Source organism: Leopardus geoffroyi, chromosome B3 (genome assembly GCF_018350155.1).
Source record: "Leopardus geoffroyi isolate Oge1 chromosome B3, O.geoffroyi_Oge1_pat1.0, whole genome shotgun sequence".
NCBI lineage: Eukaryota > Metazoa > Chordata > Mammalia > Carnivora > Felidae > Leopardus > Leopardus geoffroyi.
In genome coordinates, this window is record NC_059337.1 from 58454904 (window position 1) to 58476005 (window position 21102).

The 21102-nt window shown below is 37.5% G+C and overlaps 2 protein-coding genes across 7 annotated transcripts in view; one reads left to right on the top strand and one right to left on the bottom strand.

Moving 5' to 3' along the window:
• SLC30A4 (solute carrier family 30 member 4) overlaps positions 1-19846 on the top strand; it is a 30242-nt gene extending 10396 nt beyond the window's left edge. For 3 of the 6 annotated variants that reach the window (XM_045449849.1, XM_045449848.1, XM_045449847.1), the window contains 5 exons: positions 10563-10716; positions 12169-12367; positions 13270-13375; positions 14497-14631; positions 15234-19846. In XM_045449849.1, coding sequence (XP_045305805.1) covers positions 10563-10716; positions 12169-12367; positions 13270-13375; positions 14497-14631; positions 15234-15388 — 749 coding nt within the window. In that variant the 3' untranslated portion in view covers positions 15389-19846. The remainder of the gene's footprint in view (positions 1-10562; positions 10717-12168; positions 12368-13269; positions 13376-14496; positions 14632-15233) is intronic. The other 3 variants (XM_045449851.1, XM_045449852.1, XM_045449850.1) reach the window with 3 other exon arrangements.
• Positions 1-21102, bottom strand: part of BLOC1S6 (biogenesis of lysosomal organelles complex 1 subunit 6) — a 125152-nt gene that overhangs the window by 89367 nt on the left and 14683 nt on the right. The gene's annotated exons all lie outside the window — the stretch shown is intronic.

The following is a 21102-nucleotide window of genomic DNA, read 5'->3' on the forward strand; positions in this document are numbered from 1 at the left end:
AACAGAACTCGCTGTTCTATTTATCTCTGCAAGTTTCTGTGGAGAGTTGAATCTTCCTTTTTCCTTAAAAGTACAAAGTTCACACTTGTGGCCTAGATATCAGCATTTGACTCCTGTCTCTCCTGAGAGTTCCTTGAAATAAAAACAACAAAGAGAAGCAAGGGATTGGGTCACCAATAAGCAAGAAATTTCTGGAAGTTGGAAGATAGATGGGAGTGGGTTGGAGGAAGAAACAGGGAAGCTGTAGCCTAGAGTACACTGAGCCAGGAGCTGGATCAGCCCAGCAGATCTCCAAAGAAGAGCCAGGGACAGAGATGAGTAGGAGGGAGAACTGGGGCTGAAAATAAGCACAATTAATTGAATGGCTATAAATGGGAAACTGTTGCACAACCTTGTGCCTATACTAAAAGCCACTGACTTGGGCACTTTAAATTGTTGAAATGGTGAATTTTGTCTGAAGTTTTTAAAAGTCATCTAAAAAAAAAGAGTTGTTAAAATCTAGGTAGATGAGTATTTCCCAAAGGTACAGAGGGACTCAAGTCTTCACTAGAAGGGCCTTTTGGGATCTTCATTTTCTTCTTTGCATTCCAAAATTTTATGAGGCTATATCTAGATATAGAACTTACTTCACTTATTCTGCTCTTTGGGGGAGGATTAAAAAGACAAGGATATGTAGAATTGAATAAGGCTGTAAAACAAAGCAGTGGCTGTCCTGTGTTCCACAAAATATATTGCTTCATGAGTAATCTCTTCACGTTCTGTAGGAGAACGTATGTTTATATTGGACACTTGTAAGTAGTGTGCCTCCTGTGTCTTAGGGATTCAGGTCCTAAAAAAACGCTGCAGAAGGAATCCCCTTCTGGTGTGTTAACTGTCGTTGAATTTTGTTTTGATGCAGGGTAGGGGGAGGGGGTAAGACAGGAGTTGGTTTTTTTCTTTGTTGATCTGTCTTGTAAATATGTAAAGTTTATGTGTTGCAAGAATAAACAATTAATTTCTAATACAAAGGATTTCCTCAGAGAAGCCTTGTTTTCATTCTGTCCCCTCCATCCCTTCCTCTAATCCCACTCCTTATTAGTAATGATTTTTTTTTAATTTTTTTTTTAACGTTTATTTATTTTTGAGACAGGGAGAGACAGACCATGAACGGGGGAGGGGCAGAGAGAGAGGGAGACACAGAGTCCGAAGCAGGCTCCAGGCTCTGAGCCATCAGCCCAGAGCCCAACATGGGGCTCGAACTAACGGACCGTGAGATGGTGACCTGAGCTGAAGTCGGACGCTTAACCGACTGAGCCACCCAGGCGCCCCATTAATGATTTTAAATTTGTTTCTGACCTATCCTTCCAGCATTTCCTTTTGAAAGTACAAGAGAATATATACATATACCTCACCACCTTACTTTATGTGTTTTTCATACATGTTCATATCCTGTTACCTGTCACCCTTTCTTATGCAAAAGGCAGCATACTGTGTACCCTGTTCTAGACCTAGAGGTGGGTGCCTGTGAATGATAGTCAGATATTAGTAGTACCATTCCTTAAATATATTTCCTTTTTGTTTGCTCATCACACTTTATGTATGCCTAATAGCATTTATCACATTTTTATAGCTGTTTTTTATGAAACCATATCTCCTAGACCATGAATGAAGTAGGAATGGAAACGTAATATTAAACTCTGTAAGTGCAGTATAAGAGATTATTAATTGTTGCATAGTCAGGCTGAGTACAAAGGACATGAAAACTGTGAAACAGATTATTTAGTATAGCTCATGAACCTCAAATCATTGTGTTTGGGGTACATTAAGCCAGTTTCCAAACTAGGAATAGGGATATTTTTGAAATTTGGGGACTAATATATTTGGGACTTGAAAACATTTATCTGTAATTCTGAAACTGTGGTCATGTTCACAAACTACACTATAAAAATTTATATGATCCATAACATAACTGAGTACTGACTTCTAGATCCCTCTGACGTAGTAGGAAATTAGTCAAAAGAGTGTTTCTTCTTGGTGTCAGTCAGGGGCAGCCCTATTTGTTTTTTTACCACTTTTAGAGTTTTGTGAATAAATTGTCTTTGGTTCAGATCAGAGATCTGCAGTTTTACTAGCTATTAAGACCTTTTGGAGACTGATTTAATCTAAGTACAAATTTTTGTGTTTGTTTGTTTTTTTTTCTGTAAAATAGGAATGATAATACTTCCACTGCAGAATTGTAAAAAATACATTAAGGTGGTAAGGTATAAGTACCTACCTAACCTGCTACCTGGCACAGAGTAAATTCCCAATAAAAGTTAGTTCCAATCTTCTTTTCCTTCCCTCTTCTCCCTGCCCACACTTACCCACACTTTTCATATCTTTGAAAATGGTCCACGCCCCCAAATTGCCTGCCTTCCCTCCATGCTAATTGGAATTCTCTTTGTGTAACTGTCTAAGCTAGGTAGGAGAAAAGAAAGGTGATTCATCCTGATGATTAAGCAACAGTTTAAAATTTTTTTTAATCTTTTATTTATTTTTGAGAGAGAGACAGTGTGAGTGGGGGAGGAAGAGAGAGAGAGAGGAACACAGAATCCAAATCAGGCTCAAGGCTCGAACTGTCGGCACAGAGCCTGACATGGGGCTCGAACCCATGAACCATGAGATCATGACCTGAGCGAACTTGGATGCTTAACCAACTGAACCACCCAGGCGCCCCTAAACAACAGTTTTTAAAGATGCACTATTTAACTCAGGTCTTTTGTGGCACTTTTGGCAATATAAAATTTATTTTAGCAAAAATCATTTAGTGAAGGTGAGAGAAACGTGGTTTTAGTTTGAGGAGAAAAGCAAGTGGCCGTCCCAGGAGTCAGTTCCATTCTGGTGATACATTCCTTTCCTTCATGTGAACTCAGAGATTGTGTAAAATCATTCAGGTTTTTCTGTTTTTCTTTTTTTTTTCTTTTATTACATTACAGTGGCAATTCTTTTGTGGGAAAGGGAGAGTTGGCTAGGAACCATTATATGAGCTATTTTTAAATGCTTGGATTTATTTGACTGTGGGTATGTCCTCTTTTTCTGGAACTTAAAAACCTTAGAACTTAATGAAACATACTATAGGAGAAATCCCACAAATCCTTAGGAGGAATAGCACTATCTGCCAGACAAGGGGAAATGCTGTTCTAAAGAAAACTGTGAAAACCCTTGCTTGCTTTCTACTTTTATCCTTCTCTATGGATTATGAGCATAATTGACTCTTATTTATGGCTTTTCTGTCACTTCTTGGGCTGAAGAAGCTGCATGGCTTAGATAAAGATAGAGATAATATGAAAGGACTATAGTAAGCAGAGTTGTCTGTATTTGAAATTAAAAAAGCAAGATTTACATTTTGGCAATGCGAATCATCAGCCTAGGTTAATGGCAAAGTGACAGTGTAGGAGTGTAGCAGTGTGTGGTTCCACTCAGCAAAGACCTTGGCAGATCTGGCTAGATGATGGTTGTCCTAAGGTAGGTATATAGTTGTGATGTTAATTCTGTGTAGTTTGTTATTTTATTCCCTGATGCTAAAGGAGCAGAAAGTTTTCAGCTAAAAAATCTCTTCCCCCAAACATGCAGCAAAAAAAAACATCATCTCTTCTCCTTAGTGATTCATTTTAACAGCTTCCTCCCACCCCTGACAAGAATTATGCCTATTATTCACATCTTAGAATTAATTCATATCACCTGAACATCTGGAAAAGAATAGGTGTGTCCTAGAAATGGGAGTTTTTACTAAGGCTGAAGGAAGCCATGAGTGAGGTGGTCAATGTTGGACAGCCAAACGTCAATTTGACAGTGCTGGGTACCTTGGGTGTGGGGTAGAGGGAGTGGTGAGAAGGCAGGAAATAGAAGAGAATTGAGAATAGCAGTTGAAAGGATCCAAAGATGAACTTTGCAGTTTAGCTTGGTGTTCTGGTGGCAACAGTGGGCCACTGAAAAATGTCTTAGCCTGAATGCAGTAGGGCTGTCTGTGATTAAGTTGAAATTCAAATACACGTTTGGAAATTTTAGCCAAATCCAGCACAGCCTACTGATTCTCCTTCTGTTTCCTTCCTATCTTTTGTTGGAAGAAGGTAGTAGCATAAAAGGAAATACAAGAGACAATGTGTCTCCATTCTCCTTCCCTGTTCATTTTTGTAAACCTCTGAAACCTGTCTTTAGATGTTTGCTATAATTTTTTGAGGCAATAGAAAGACAAACATTATATAATTTGAAGGAAATCTATTCATTATTGGCATCATAGCATTAGAAAAGTTAGCAGTTATGATAGGCCAGTACATCTGGCCACACTCATGGAAAACAAAGTATGCTTGGGTTGAGTTTGGTTTACATAGTTGAAGCAGATTGTTAATCATTCACTGAATCGATGCTCAACAGGTTAATTGAATGAATAGTAGTATACCTTGGGGAGACCAGCAGTAAATATATACACAAATACAACATAATTATAAATTATGTTAAATGCTATGAAGTAGGGGCACCTGGGTGGCTCAATTGATTAAATGTCCGACTTCAGCTCTGGTCATGATCTCACAGCTTGTGGGTTCGAGCCCCACGTCGGGCTCTGTGCTGATAGCTCAGAGCCTGGAGCCTGTTTCAGATTGTGTGGGTCTCTCTCTCTCCCTGCTCCTCCCCTGCTCGTGCTGTGTCTGTCTCTCTCAAAAATGAATAAACATTAAAAAAAAATTTAAATGCTATGGAGCAAACGAATATGGCACTATGATGGAGAATAACTGGAGGACAGAGAAGGAAGGACTCAGTGTTTTTCATATGAACCTTGAAAACCTCTAGTTTTGTTAATTTATAGATGTGTTAAAATATGCATTTTTCACACTTTATAGTACTGTCAAAACTTGATAATCATCTGTGTTTTCTCCCATTTGATTTTTTTTTTTCTTACCATTTATTAGCCATTCAAACCAAAACTGTTTATTCTCTGTGTGTGAAATTCAGGGTATATTTTAAAAGACCTAAGTGATGTAATAATAACATGTATTCACTCACCTTCCTCTTCCAGTGCTACATTTCAGTCAGGTGGAGTGAGTTAATTATTTGTGTGTAAAGTAGCAAAATATGTTAGAACTACTATAATAATAGGTTTTCTAGAATTTCCATAAAAATCTTTCAAGAGTTTTTAATTTATGATACATTTCCATTTAGTCAAGTTTACCTAAAGTTACCGGGGTAGTAACTTTCACAGAAAGCTGGGTTTTTGTTTTTGTTTATTTTTATTAAAACTATTTTTTTTAATGTTTATTTATTTCTGAGAGAGAGAGACAGCATGAGCAGGGGAGGGGCAGAGAGAGGGAGGGAGACACAGAATCTGAAGCAGGCTCCAGGCTCTCAGCTGTCAGCACAGAGCTCAACGTGGGGCTTGAACTCACGAACCATGAGATCATGACCTGAGCTAAAGTCGGAGGCTTAACCTGAGCCACCCAGGCGCCCCAGAAATCTGGGGTTTCAATTGTGAAAGTTCCTGGGTCTCCCTTCAAAGATGAAAAATCCGCATGTTATGTACTCTTTTTTTGTTGAAAACCTTTATTGTATGTTATGTGACCAGAGACTAACCCAGAGCAAGAATGAGAGGAGTAGAGCAAGTCATAATGTGGTTGTTGATGGAAAGCTTCCCTCTCTCTTAGTTGTTGGGGGGCAAAAATCTTGCCTATGTTTATCTGCATTCCATCATGTTAAAGATACTATGGGGAAAAAAATCTTAAACGCTCATTCCTCCCATTCTTGATATTTCACCAAAATCTCATTTATTCATAGTGAAAGAGCTTTTATCAAAAGAAATTATCATAGTAGTACTATTAGGATTTTTAGCTATATACTATCACCTATGCCTTATACTTCTCAGTTATAAATCTCAGCCCTAAAAATCTATTTCAGGTTTTCTTTTTCTCCTTTTGCAGTTATCGGTATCCTGTCTAGAAGACATTTTGACGGGTGATTAGAATAAAAAATAACAGATGAGGGGCGCCTGGGTGGCTCAGTCGGTTAAGCGTCCCAACTTCTGCTCAGGTCATGATCTCACAGCTTGTGGGTTCGAGCCCACGCTGGGCTCTGTGCTGACAGGTCGGAGCCTGGAGTCTGCTTCGGATTCTGTGTCTCCCTCTCTCTCTGACCCTCCCCATTCATGCTCTGTCTCTCTCTGTCTCAAAACTAAATAAACGTTAAAAAAAAATTAAAAATAACAGATGGATGTCTTTGCTTTTCACCAAGGGAACTAGACATGAAGCCATTCCTTACTGATTACTGGAAAAGAGATATTGATACCAGGATCCTAATATGTTATTTTGGAAAGTTCTAGGAATCAGCTGGATTCCATTACTCTTAACTGTGGGCAAGCATTGGGATCCCTTTTACGCTACTCACATGGGTGAAAACTGGTATGGAGAACTGCGTATTCCGTGGCAGGAACCCTAGTGGGCCTTCTAAGTATGGGAATCCTCCCTACCAAAAATCTGGTCATGCTTTAGTTTGACTTTCACTTCATTTATTTATTTATTTTTCAATGTTTATTTTTGAGAGTGGGGGGAGAGGCAGAGAGAGAGAGGGAGGGAGGGAGACACAGAATCTGAAGCAGTCTCCAGGCTCTGAGCTGTCAACCCATACACCAAAGCAGGGCTCGAACTCACAAACTGTGAGATCATGACCTGGGCCGAAGTGGATGTTTAACTGACTGAGCCACCCAGGCGCCCCTCACTTTATTTATTTATTTATTTTTTTTTTAATTTTTTTTTTTCAACGTTTATTTATTTTTGGGACAGAGAGAGACAGAGCATGAACGGGGGAGGGGCAGAGAGAGAGGGAGACACAGAATCGGAAACAGGCTCCAGGCTCTGAGCCATCAGCCCAGAGCCCGACGCGGGGCTCGAACTCACGGACCGCGAGATCGTGACCTGGCTGAAGTCAGACGCTTAACCGACTGCGCCACCCAGGCGCCCCTCACTTTATTTTTTTTTAAGTTTATTTATTTTGAAAGAAAGTGCAAGTGTGAGCAGGGGAGGGGCAGAGAGGAGGGAGAGAGAACCCCAAGCAGGTTCTGTGCTGTCAGTGCACAGCCAGAGGGACATGGGGCTCAGTCTCACCAACCATGAGATCATGACCTGAGCTGAAATCAAGAGTTGGATGCTCAACTGAATGAGCTACTCAGGTGCCTCCATTTTACTTTATTTTCAGTGTGTTTTTGCCTTATCTGAAAGTTCACAGTAAGGTAATTTTAAGTGTTTAGGAAAATTATCACTGGGAGGTGGGGTTGCCAGATTTAGCATGTGTTATGTGCATACACACATTCTTTCAAGACACCCAGTACGTCTGAAAAATTGCATGGGACATACTTATACTAAAAAATTATTTGTTGTTTATCTGAACTGCAAATTTAACTAGACATTCAGTGTTTTTTATCTGGCATACCTACTAGTGTAACTGTATCATTTACCATCCAAACCAGGACACTTTTGAGAGTAAAGTGGAGCACTTTTAATAATTTTGCCAGGACAACAGACATATTGGGACTATCCCAAGAAAACTATAAAGTATTGTCAGCCTAATTATAAGAGGTTCTGAAAGGATTTTTGATTACTGGTTTTAGATTTTCATAAGCAATCACATCTTTATGTCATTAACTTGTATTACTATGAATCTTTATAAATGTAAAGTGTATTGCTTTATAATTTTATATTAAGAAATATGACTAAGGCATCTTGACACATGATTGAAGTTCTCTTTTTTGGGAAGGTGTTGGGGGAAGAGTTTGAGAAGAATTGGTTTTATTTATTGAGTGAGTGAATGAGTGAGTGGGAGCAGGGGAGGAAGAGAGAGAGAGAGAGAGAGAGAGAGAGAAAGAGAATCCCAAACAGGCCCTGAGCTGTCAGCACAGAACCAGATATGGGGCTCAGACTCACAAAACTGCGAGATCATGACCTGAACCAAAATCAAGAATTGGATGCTTAACTGACTTAGCCATCTAGGTGCCCTGGTATTTTTTTAAGTAAACTCTAAACCCAACATGGGGCTCAAACTCATGACCCCAAGATCAAGAGTTGCATGCTCCACCGTCCGAGCCAGCCAGGCATGCCAGAATTGGTATTAAATATGAATTCTAAAGATAAAATTCTCTTACTTTGTGAGTTAAATGAAGCCACCACTAAGTACATGAAATTACGGTTTAAGGATATTTTAATTACTTCTTTGTATTATATATATGTGTATTTTACTATCAGCAGTTATAACTTAAGACAAGAAATTCTGTATGTTTTCTGTCTTGTATTTGACTTAATTCTCTTCTAACCTGTGTACTTCTTGTTTTGGGGGATATAGTAAATAACCTATTATTCACATTTAGCTCACCCTTCTTAATTTCATAGCCTTTTATCATCTGCCCTTGCTCAACCTAACTAACTTCATTTTGCAAATCCACCCATAGATATTTGCTACATGACAACTACTCTGCTGAGTGCTACAGTAAATGTGACATGGGAGGAAACTGGTCCTGTCCTCAAGCTGCTGAGAGTGTGCACTTGATGTGGTAGTCTCTCCACAGCTTTGTATATTTCACATTGTTTTTCTCTGTCTTCTTAACCCCGTCTCTTTTGAAGTGTGATGATTAGTATGTCAGAAATAGGCGTAGCATGGTTTTGAATAGGAAATGTATGTTGTCTTATTCCAACATTTGTTCGGCTGATGCACAGGATTTTATTGGAATTTTGTCTACATTAATGAGAGGTGTTCAGGAAACAGCTTAAAACAACTACTAGATAATTTTTCTGTGCTGTAACTTATGCATCAGAATAAAAATGTATCAAAGTTCAACAGATTTGAACTGCCTGAGGAACCTTTGAGCAATGAGTTGACTCAGATAACAGTTTCCCAGATTGTTTTACCTTTAACAAGATTGCCTGGTTTCTCTAAAGGAAAAATTTTCTTTACAAGTATTTTCTTGCTTTTATTGTTTTGATTATCAACAGTTGTTTTATATTATAATGTTGGTTAATTATTTAAAAATGTAAGTACTTCCCATTGCCCTATTTGTGTTATCTTGAAAAGCTATAAAATTATTTCTACTGTATACTCACATGGTAAAAAGTTTATATGATACAAAAGCACATATAGTGCAGTCATCCCTGTCTCCCAGCCACCCATTCTTTTCATAACCAGTTTTTTGTCAATATTTTATATACCCTTTAAGAGAATACATGTACAGATATTATTATATATTCTTTTTTCTTTTCACATAGTAACATACCATATGCACTCTTGTGTACTTTGCTTTTTTTATGTAACACTGTATCTTAGAGATTATTCCTTATCAGAACATAAAGAGATATAGCCCTTTTTTTAACAGCTGCATATTATTCCGTGTTACAAGGCCCCTACTAATCACTTTATTGTTTTCAGTTGCTTGCTGTTATATACAGTGCCTGATGAACAGCTTCACAACATCTCATTTTGCACATGTGCAACTCAATTAGCATGAATGTGTATATCATTGCAAGAAGAATTTCTGGGTCAAATTGTATTCACGAATAGTTGAATGTCTTATTGTTTTTATGTCTAATTGTTTTTCTTTAAAGGTAATACATATCTGTGGTAAAACTTAAAACCTTACTGAAAAGAATAAAATGAAAAATAAGTTCTCCAAGCTTCTAGCCCCACTTCCTAGATGTAACACTTTGTTGTCTTTCTTGTGATTATCAACTTGCCTAATACTCATTTTTCTTTTTTTCCTTGTCTTTTTAAACATAAATGGCTTTATGATATTCCAGTATATGGATATATCATACTTCATCCAGTAAGTTCCTGATTGGTGGACATTTAAGATGTCTCCAGATATTTTTTGATACTAGTGAGGTTACAGTGAAGAACCATGTAGATACATGTATTTGCATACATATCATGTGTTCGTTCTATTGAATAGATTCCTTGAATCAAGGAATACATGCATTTTAAATATTGATTCATTTTATAAACTGCTCTCCAAAAAGATAGTTCCACTCGATACGTCCACCAGTATATCCTTGCTAACTCTGGTTAGTAAGATCAAAACTTTTTAATCTTTATGTGTTTAGTAAATGGCAAAACACAATCATATTCTTATTTGAACTTCTTGTATTATGATAAGTTGGTCATTTCTGTTAATTTTCTATGTGTTAATATTTGTGTCCTTTACACATTTTTGTTATGGGTTGTTCACTTTGGTAGTGATTTGTAAGTGTAATCTTCTATTAGGAAGTAGTCTGTGATCATGTATGTTAGAAATAATTTTTTCTCAGTTTTTCATTTTTTACCATGTGTATGTTCTGTTAAATATACACAGTTTGGACCCTAAAGAGATGAGGGAAAGGTGGAGAGTGCTGGGAATGAATTAGTGGAAGATCCAGAGAAAACTACTAAACACATTTTAAATAAGGAAAATAACATGACAGAAATGATACAGTGTTTTTGTCTCTTTAGAGGAAAGATATAAATAAAGCTTGTGAAGTGTTCAGTTTGTATGAAGTATAACAACACACAGATATATCACTTTTTTATATTTTTCCCTCCAGAGGTTTTATCAGCTATGATTAGTGTGCTCTTGGTGTATATACTTATGGGATTCCTCCTATATGAAGCTGTCCAAAGAACTATCCATATGAAATATGAAATAAATGGAGATATAATGCTCATCACTGCAGCTGTTGGAGTTGCTGTTAATGTAATGTAAGCTCTATTTTTTTTAAGCTTTATTTTTTAGACTAGTTTTAGGTTCACAGAAAAAATTGAGCAGAAGGCATAGAGATTTCCCATATATCCCCTGCCTTCAAACATGTGTGGCTTCCGCATTATCAGCATCCTTCAGCAGAGTCATGCATGTGTTACAGTTGATGAACCAACATGAGCACATCACCACACGGTGTCCCTAGTTTACATTTGGGTTCATTCATTCTTGGTGTTGTATATTCTTTGGGTTTGGACATTATGGTGTCACACACTCTATATTGTTTTCACATCGATATTTTTAAGTACTGTGAACTGAGAGATTTTTATACATGCATTCAGTAATGTGCAGTGGTATTTTTATGTATTTTAAAATTATATATGTTAAATATGTAATTTTTCTTATGCTAATAAAACACTTGGAATTATAAATTCCTCACTAGTTTGCTCAGTTATGCTGAGGTTTGACCAACAATGAGGAATTTAATTGGTACAAAGTTTTTTTTTTAACTTTTATTTTATAATACTTTTGTATTAATAAGATATTTTTAACTACAAACTTTTTTCCCTAAGAATTATGAAATTTTTAGGTTTATACTTAATCATTTGGATCAGCAGTCAGCAAACTTTCTTGTAAAGGGCCAGACAGTAAATATTTTAGGCTTTGAGAGCCATGCAGTCTCTTTTGCAGCTGCTCAACTCTGCTGTTACAGAACAAAAGCAGCAACATGTAATAGATAAACAAATGAGCATGGCTGTGTCCCAGTAAAACTTTGTGTACAAAACCAGGCATTGGGCCACATACGCTTTACAGACCATGGTTTGCCAGTCCCTGCCCTGGCTTCCATTCCTACTTAAAATAAAATCAAAATCCTTACCATCACCTTTTTGATAAGATCCTGTGTACCTCTCTAACTCATATCCTAGCATTCTTGCTCACTTTAGCAACAATGGTTATCTTGCTTTTTTGAAACACGTAGAGCACATTTTCATACAAAGGCCTTTGCCCTGGTATTCCTTCTGCCTAGAACCACCCTTTCACCACCACCTGCTTCTTGACTTGATTCGAGTCTCTGCTGAGAAGGAATCTCAGAGAGACATTGTCTGACCAACCACCCCCCCAACCCTAGCACTCTCCATCCCTCGAAGTGCCTTACTTTTCTTCAGAATAGTTGCATTGCCTGGCAGTATTTTCTGTATTGATTTGTTGAATTCTCTGCCTTCTCTACTAGAACAGAAGCTAGTAGAGCTTCTACTGCTAGCTTGGGGATAGGGATAGGTCTGTCTGATTCACTGTTTTGACCCTAGCACCTAGAATAGTACCTGCTGCAATAGGTGCTCAGATATATATTAAATGAATGAGTTCCATGTTGTCTCATTAGTGTCTGATTAGCAATAAATATTTTTATCAATACTGCTAGGAAGAATAATAATGTTTTCTTTTATTTTTGACAGAATGGGGTTTCTATTGAACCAGTCTGGTCACCACGCCCATTCCCACTCTCTGCCTTCGAATTCTCCTACCGTAGGTTCTGGGTGCAGACACAACCATGGGCAGGACAGCCTAGCAGTGAGAGCTGCATTTGTACATGCCTTGGGGGATTTGGTACAGAGTGTTGGTGTACTAATAGCTGCATACATCATACGATTCAAGGTAATAGGATTGCTATTTTTTGTATTTTAAAATATATTTAATTTCAATATTAAAACTAAAGGTAATTGTCTTTTATCAGTATATTGGACACCAAAGCTAGTCTTACTCATTTTGCATTTAGGGAGGCTTAACTGAGCCACCAGTATAGCTCTTTTGCTAACACTAAACACAGTAGTATCATTTTACAGAGTAACAATCTATAGCTGGCTTCAGTACCACCTTCACTCAAGTTTAAGCCTTGTCCCTGAACTGCTAGGTACTGGCATGTGTGCTGGACTAGAAATCCAGAGATTTGTGTTCTAGTCTTGGCTCTGCCATTAATACTTTGAGCAAGTACTGAGCAAGTAAGTCCCTTAACTCTAAACTCTTATTTATTAGGTTTATTTATTTTGAGAGAGTGCACACAGGCACACACATGCACGAGTAGGGGAAGGGCAATGAGAGAGAGAGAGAGCAAGTGAGTGAGAAACTCAGTCTCCTCACTCAGCACAGAGCCTGATGCAGGGCACTATCCCATGACCATGAGATCATGACCTGAGCTAAAATCAAGAGTCAGACACTTAACCAACTGAGCCATCCAGGAGCCCCTCTAGATCAGATAAGTGGCTGCTAAAACTCGTTTGAGCTCTGATATTCTCTGGTTCTGGTTGGAAGATTTAGGGAAGGCACAGAGGAAAGCAGTAGAACAAATGATTAAACCTCCGGAAATAGGTCTTAGGAGGAAAGGTATTTAAACAATCCAGGAAAGAGTCACAGTATCTAAATTTAAAGGTATTCTTCAGTCCTGGCAAAGGCAGCTAAAGAATGGGGGACATGGGGACAGAGTATGGCTTGTTTTGCTTTACAGTCTGTTTTATGTCAGTCTGTACTTAATCATACAATTTTGCTCTGTCACCTTTCAGCCAGAATACAAGATTGCCGATCCCATCTGTACATATGTATTTTCATTACTTGTGGCTTTCACAACATTTCGTATCATATGGGACACAATAGTTATAATACTAGAAGGTAAGATCTCACTAATATCCCCCGTTGTGGGTTTATTACTTCCCTAAATCAGATTGGGGGTGGGCGGGGCACTCTAGGGTAGGTAGGATTCCTGTCTTTTCTTTTTACAGATGCTTATAGGTTAGAGTAACACCACTTTATGTGTATATAAAATATAAGAATTGATGTGCTCTCCCACCTGTTACCTATTCGATCCTTATAATCACTGAGAAAGGTAGGTAAGGTAGACATTATTATCCCTATTTACCAACAAGGAAATTGAGGTTCAGAGGGGTAACGTAACTTGCTTAATTAAGGTAATGCTGCTAATAAATAAACTATGGAGCTAGGACAAAGATGCAACTCTTTCGAGTCTTAATACAATTATGTCTACTGGTTTATTTATTAATTCCTTAATTCCCATTTAACTTGCTATTTTGTTATATTTCCTACATCCCTACTTATATTAAGTATATGCCTATATTTTCAACAGTACGTTCATTATCATTGGATGTTCCCTTTTTTTCATTTTTTTCTGTCTATCCTGGCTTTTTTTTTTTTTTTAATGTTTGTTTATTTTTGAGAGAGACAGCATGAGAGTGCAAGCTGCAGCAGGGCAGAGAGAGAGGGAGACACAGAATCCCAAGCAGGCTCTGTGCTGTCAGCAGGGCTCGAACCCATGAACTGTGAGATCATGACCTGAGCCAAAATCAAGAGTCAGACACTTAACTGACTAAACCACCAGGTGCCTCTATCCTAGCTTATTTGTTAAATGAAGTATTCAGGTTTGATATATATATATTTTTAAGTTGATTTATTTTGAGAGAGAGAGAGAGTGCATGTGCACGTGTGCCAAGCGCAGGTGGGGGAGGGGCAGAGAGAGAGAGACAGCACCCAGCCCATCGTGGGGCTCTATCTCATGTGGGATCATAACCTGAGCCAAAATCAAGACTTGGATGCTTAACCAACTGAGCCACCCAGGTGCATCCTTGTCTTAAAGTATTAAGATATTTTAAAGTATTCATTTAAACTGAATTTGGTAAAGCCGTTTGAGTTCTTTGGAAAAAAAAATTCTATCAGTTATGTATAACTTTTTCCCCCAAATAAACTTTACTTATAAATGATATATTCTAAACTAATAGGTGTACCAAGCCATTTGAATGTAGACTATATCAAAGAAGCCTTGATGAAAATAGAAGATGTATATTCAGTGGAAGATTTAAATATCTGGTCTCTCACTTCAGGAAAACCTACTGCCATAGTACACATACAGCTAAGTATGTTGCTGACGGTAAATCCTGGGGTTGGTGGACTTTGTCTTTGGAATTGAATTTAACATTTTTGCTTTTAAATAAGTAGGAAAATTGTTTCTGCTGGAAAGATTTGCTTTAAGGGAGGGTTCAGACTTTTCAAAAGGTGAGTTGCAGATCAATAATGGCAGCCGAGAAATAATTTTCAATCTCTTTAAGATGAGACATTACAAATTGATTTTGGCTTTCAGATTAAAGCATGAAGTGTATCTACCATGCTGTATTTCTACATAAGAAAAGCTGGATCTGTTTTTATTTCTTTAGGTCATTTCACAGATTGATGCTTTTTATTTATCAAAATAATACATGCATGTGGTTTATTTTTTTTAAAATTACAGAAGACTTGCAGTTGATGTCCAGTATTCTTTCTCTGAGAGTGGACTAGAGGGATTGGAATAATGACAAGCCATCCTGGCTTTTTAAGCTGGTGTGCTTCTCCAAGAGAGGAGCTTCAAGAGGGGAGAAATCAAACTAATAAAAATAGGTTCACTGTATATGAAATTTGTTATTTCCCTGTGTCATTGTAACTTTGTACAATGAATAGTAATGACATTTTCTTGACATTGCAGTTCCTGGAAGTTCATCTAAATGGGAAGAAGTACAGTCCAAAGCAAAGCATGTGTTATTGAACACATTTGGCATGTATAAATGTACTATTCAGCTTCAGAGTTACAGGCAAGAAGTGGACAGAACTTGTGCACACTGTCAGAGTTCCAGTTCCTAATTTTATATGTTTTGGGGACCACTGCCTTACTTATCCTGCAGTCACAGACCTGAGAGCAATAAATGTGCACACCTGAAAGAGAAAATGGAATCCCTGACAGCTGTGTCCATATCAAGCACCTGTCTCTCAAAACAATCACTCTAGCCTGAGAGTGCTACTTTCTGTTTAATGGTAAAAGGAGACTTCACCATGGTTTTCAGATGAAGATGTTTCCAAAACACTATTTATAGAATGAGACGTGACTCTACAGATACCTCAAAGAAGACAATCCAAGACCACATTTCACTAACTGTGACAGAGTACATGTCCTGAAGGAAGCATCAAGAATTCAGTATTTGCATTTAAAAATCCTTTTTAAGGACCATTTTTTATCAAGCTAGTGCTGGAAAACTGATTTTTTTTTTTTTATTAGGTAATCTTGACAGCCAGCTTCTGGAATTTGACACCCAGTTATGTTTTTACAGAAATTATTTCTCAGCAGATTTCAGAGAATACTAGAAATTATCCAGATAGTGGAATAAGCATGTATTCCTAAGTGTTTCAGAAATGTTTTATTTCACAAATAATGTTATTGTTATAGTTATCCTTTATAAACAACTTTTTCCAGATGTTACAGGGTTTTGAATCTCAAAGTTATCATTTTGGTTATTTGTAATCTTAATCAGAACCAAATCTTTACATGTTGTGGTGGTCACTGTCATTAGGAATATTTAGGAAATATTTTCAATACTATTCTAAATGGCAGAAGTTAATCTTAAATTACTATATGGTGATTTAAAACATAGGAGTGAGGATGGAGTGTGGAATGTCAGATTTAAGTCTTCCTGCAGTCATGGAATTCTCTTTTATTATTCATGGAATTCTCTTAAGAATAGCAGGAGACTGCAAAATGTAAACAATGATCCTCTGTCCTTGTAAGAACTGAAAGTGTGCTTGGTACCTTGCTTCCTGCCTCCATACCAGTTAGTCTGTGCCCCTTCAGGGTAAAACTCTGGAGAGCTGTGGTTCAGTTTGTAATGCCTATCTTTCACATGTAGATTAACCACATTCCTCCAGAGAGAATTTGTTTGATGATATGGGTTAGGGATTCTCCACGGACTCCAGAAACCCTAAGATACAATTTTGAGGTTTTCCAATAATACCATAGCAGAAATGCCCAGAGAGATAGGGAGAAGACATTTAAAAAGAAAGAAAACATCAAGGGTTTTTGACCTTATATTTGTGTTGTTTGAAACACAGGAATTGGGATGGACATTCAATCTGTGTTGTAGGGAGGCTAAACCTGAAACTTTCCAAACCGAATGCAACCTAATTGGTACCAGTTGTGTTAAAGGGGTAGCTGTGAATAATCAGGTTTCACTTTGCAACTGTTGGTTTTGTGATTATCTTTATGCACTTTAGAAGTCTATTTTCACAGGGACAGTTTCTTAACCAAGAATGGATATGGTTCTTGAGGTTCTCAGAGAATCAGAGTACAATTACTAGGCAAGTTGTGAATTAGAAGCCTAGATAAACATGCAGATGACTTATAATATCAAAGAAGGAGAGGAAACAGATTTCGTGTTTCTACCAAGTACCTCACTGTAAGTAAACCTAAGATAAAACCTGAAGTTCCCTAAAAGATGATTAAGAGTTGATGGTATCCCCCAAAAAAGGGTTGATGAGGGTTAATGGTATCTAGTAAAACCCAGTGTTTATTGAATTGAAAATTAACCTTATGCGGTTCTTGCTGTGAATCCATTTAAAATGATATATGAGTTTTTCAAAAATTTGAGTAGTACATACATAGTTTAAGTCAAAATTCTCTTAAATGTGGAAGGCAAATAAGAATAAATGAGAAGCATTTCAGTGGACATCTGGGCATTACGGACTTTGGGTACCTAGCAAGAGAAAGGAAAAGAACATGCATTGTATGCTAATGGCTTTCCCCGTATTTGCAGGTGTTTCCCATGTGTCCACTGAGCTTGTTTCTTGTAAACTTTCCTTTATCCTAAATAGGCGTATCTTACTTTTCATTTCGACCTGTTCCTTGAAAAAGTTATGTGATAAAACAGTCTGAAATTCATTTGAGGATTGAAAAGGATTTTTTGTAAAACGCAGAAACAGTGAAAACTTTTGTAAATTTTAGTGAGTGTGCTTTGTTTAAGTGAGGTACACATGAAGTTCCCTGTGCTTTGTCTTTTGTAGCAAGGACTACACATTTTATACTTGTGCTTTCCTGGGGCTGAGATTGAAAATTGATAGATTTCACTTTTTGTAACTTGACAAAACCCACACAGGACGATGTGAACCTAGCAGATAGGGCCAGGGACTGCAGGAGGGAAGCCACAGAGCCTTGGGTCTGTCCCTACCCTGCTGCGCTGCAACCCTGAGTCACACCCCTCAGACAGCCCTCACAGGAAGAGTTCTCCACTGTCCTGACACAGGCGCTGGCTAATTTTGGATAAACACTTTGCGTTGTTAATTTTGCACTGAGAAAACAGATCACAACCTAAAAACTGGGCAGTTCTTCAGTGTGATGTTTTTTTTGTTTTTTTTTTAAGTAAGCTCCACAAAGCGTGGAGCCCAGTGCCAGGCTTGAACTCCCATCCCTGAGATCAAGACCTGAGCTGACATCAAGAATTGGACAGTTAATCAGCCGATGCACCCAGGTGCCCCCAGTTTGATGTATTTTAATTAACATTTGCAAATAATCAGAGTTACTTGTATATATAAACCTGTCTGTCAAAACTCTGGCCAGAGGCAGCATTTTGATTTATTTTAGGAAAAGACCTATTTTTCATTAACGACCATGCTGCCTTACAAACCTAATGTGAGGAATATAGTTGAATAGGGCATCTTTCAGAGAGCTTTGAAATGTAGAACCATTTCAAATAGAATTCCCACATACACTTCCCATTAGCTGTGCCTTGTGTAATGTGAGCCCAGATTTTTGCAGCTTGCAGCTCCTGTCAGTATTGTTTGCCAAATCACAGGCTCTCTTATTTTACTGTTTTCGTTTCAAGTTTGGGTACTTTATTTCCATTTTCTAAAACTAAGTTTCCTGCTCTTAAAAGTCTCAGTGTTCTGGTTCTGTGTCTTGAACCCAGGTGTCCTCACTGACAGTGTTTGTTTTCAGTAGAATTTTCCCAGAATAGACACAGGCAAGATCAGATACATGAGCTTCCCTTTTGTTTAAATGTGAGGAAAACCATCTTTCAGAAACAAAGCACCACTTATAAACTTTCTTCGTGAGGAAGAACCCTTTTTTTAAACAGCTGATTGTTCTTGATCCAGATTTCTCTTGGACACTGAACTTTACAGTATAAGTATGATAGAGATAGACTACACTATACAACCATAAGTGAAGATTCTAAGACTGGATTGTGTTTCTTAAACAACTACTCTCACCACTTTAGAAGAGATAGTCATTCACTTTTGAAACAAGCACAATGAGGTAAATTTATTTTCTTTTTATGAATTTATGTGAATTGGTTCACCATAATGAATAAGGTGTGTTTTTACAGAATCTGAGCCCCGTTGGAATAAGATTTTAGGCAATTTTCCTGTTGACTCTACCTTACATATAGTAAATTTAAAGTTACAGAATGTGTTAATAGATGTAAGATTAGTTCCTTTGGCTTGGTTTCTTTTTAAACCAAGCTTAGCTCATGAGCCAGTTGAGTATTAGTCCCAAAGAATAGTGACACCTTGCTATATGCTGTGTTGAGGGGAGGTGAGTCTGATTTCCAAATGATTTAAGTTTTTTTTGTCTCTAACCAAAACATGATTTGCAAACTCTAACTACAGATCTGCCACGGGAATCTTGCTGGAAAGGACATCAGATTTGTTTTACAGCTCACCAATCAGGGATATTTTTTGTTATGTTCATAGGAGCCCGCAAATTAGAAGAAATTGTCGTGGGAATTCCTCAGTATTGAATTGTGTGTGTGCATTCAGGCCATCCGATCCTTGAATTCCTGCTTACAAAGGGTTTTACTCTGTTACGTTATTCTTCCGATCATATTGTAAAGACCAATATTTTCTGATTTTTGGTAAGACTGGAAAACATTTACGGAGACTTTCCCAATTACATCTATGACAGCGTCAATTTAAATATTGCAGTTAAGTATATTCTGAAAAATTGAAATGGCCAGTATGTCAGCTTTGCACCTGGAAGATACCTTATATTTGGAAAGCTTATGCTTCTCTAAAAATATATGTTATTAAGCCATATCACAGTTTAAGAAATTGTATATACTTTTCCATTTGCCCTTTCAGAAACCAGGTATTTTGCATACGATTGATTTTAGGAAGATTTTGAAGCTGGTGTTTCTCCATATAATTTAAGATCAAGGTATAGTATATGTATATGTACTGTATTTGCAATTTTCAAATTGTAATTTCCTATACATTTATTAAATAAAGTATTGTTTTGCCGTGTGGTTTATTAAAAAATGAAAATATATAATCCTGAAATTTCTGGGCTGCTTTATTGAGCAATAGCAGACCTTAAAACATAGTAATAATCTTAAAAAGCTTTGGAAAATAGATGATAACCTAGTTTTATAAACTCAGACTGTAATGCCCTGTTTAAGGTGTTTAAGAACTAAACCTGGGAAAAACCTTCCAGATAAAGAAAAAAAGAGCTATTAAAAGAATCTATAACTTTTTCTACAAGTCACTTTTAATATTCCTGCAGGCCCAGCAACAATGGCAGAAAGGAAAGAGATGCTCCCGTGAAAGTAAGATTGGTGAGGGCCTTTGTGAAGTCTGAGAGGAATGACCTGGTGACCCTCCGATGGTACAGACGGGGGGGTCAGCACACTGTGCCTCATGGGCCGAGTCTGGCCTGCAGCCCGTTTTGCGTGGCCCATGGAGCTGAAAATGGTTTTTGTATTTTTTAATGGTTAAAAAAAAAAAAATCAGAAGAATGATATGTGAAAATTATGTTGAACTTTAAATTTCAGTGTAAATAAAGTATTCCTCAAACACAGCCACACTCATTTCATCACGTATAGTTACCTGTGGCTGCTTTTGTGCCGCGGTGGCAGAGTTGAGTAGTTGGGACAGATATAAAATATTTACTATCTGACCATTTGTAGGCGAAGTTTGCCCGCCCTTGGTATACACTGTCATATGGTTTCAAGGCTCTTAACAGCGCAGATGGATGCAGCAGGCTTTTCTGGAGACTGCTCGGAAGTTTCTGTGACTGGCCAGTCTGAAGGCCACCTGCGCTGTCAAAGCTTCTTACCCTCCCTTACCTTTTTTCTTTTGTCTGTCTTCCTCGGAAGTTTGAGGCAGAGATAGAGGAGAAGAGGAGCAGGATTTCAAACACCGTCTATGTGCCATATACTCTCTAAGTTTACTAGCAAAGCAGTTTTCTACCCCCTAACACCAGGATCATTTAAGAATACTTTTCAATATACAGGTTTACTGGATTTTTTAATTTTCACTTAAGTTATGACAAAAAATAAATAAAATGTCCAACCTACTGAACCAATTCTCTGAGATGTCCCAATTTCAGTATTATGGTATCTTAAAGATGAGAATGCTTCTCAAACCAAGTATGTAGATCTCAGTGCCTAAAACACTGAATTATATAATATTTCTTAGAACTTTAACAAATATGCGTTAAAGTACCCTATGTGTGTTGAGTACCCTATGCAGCTTGTGCCAAATGGGCACTCACGAATGAAAAATACCATTTTATCTGCTAAGATGAAATTCGGTTA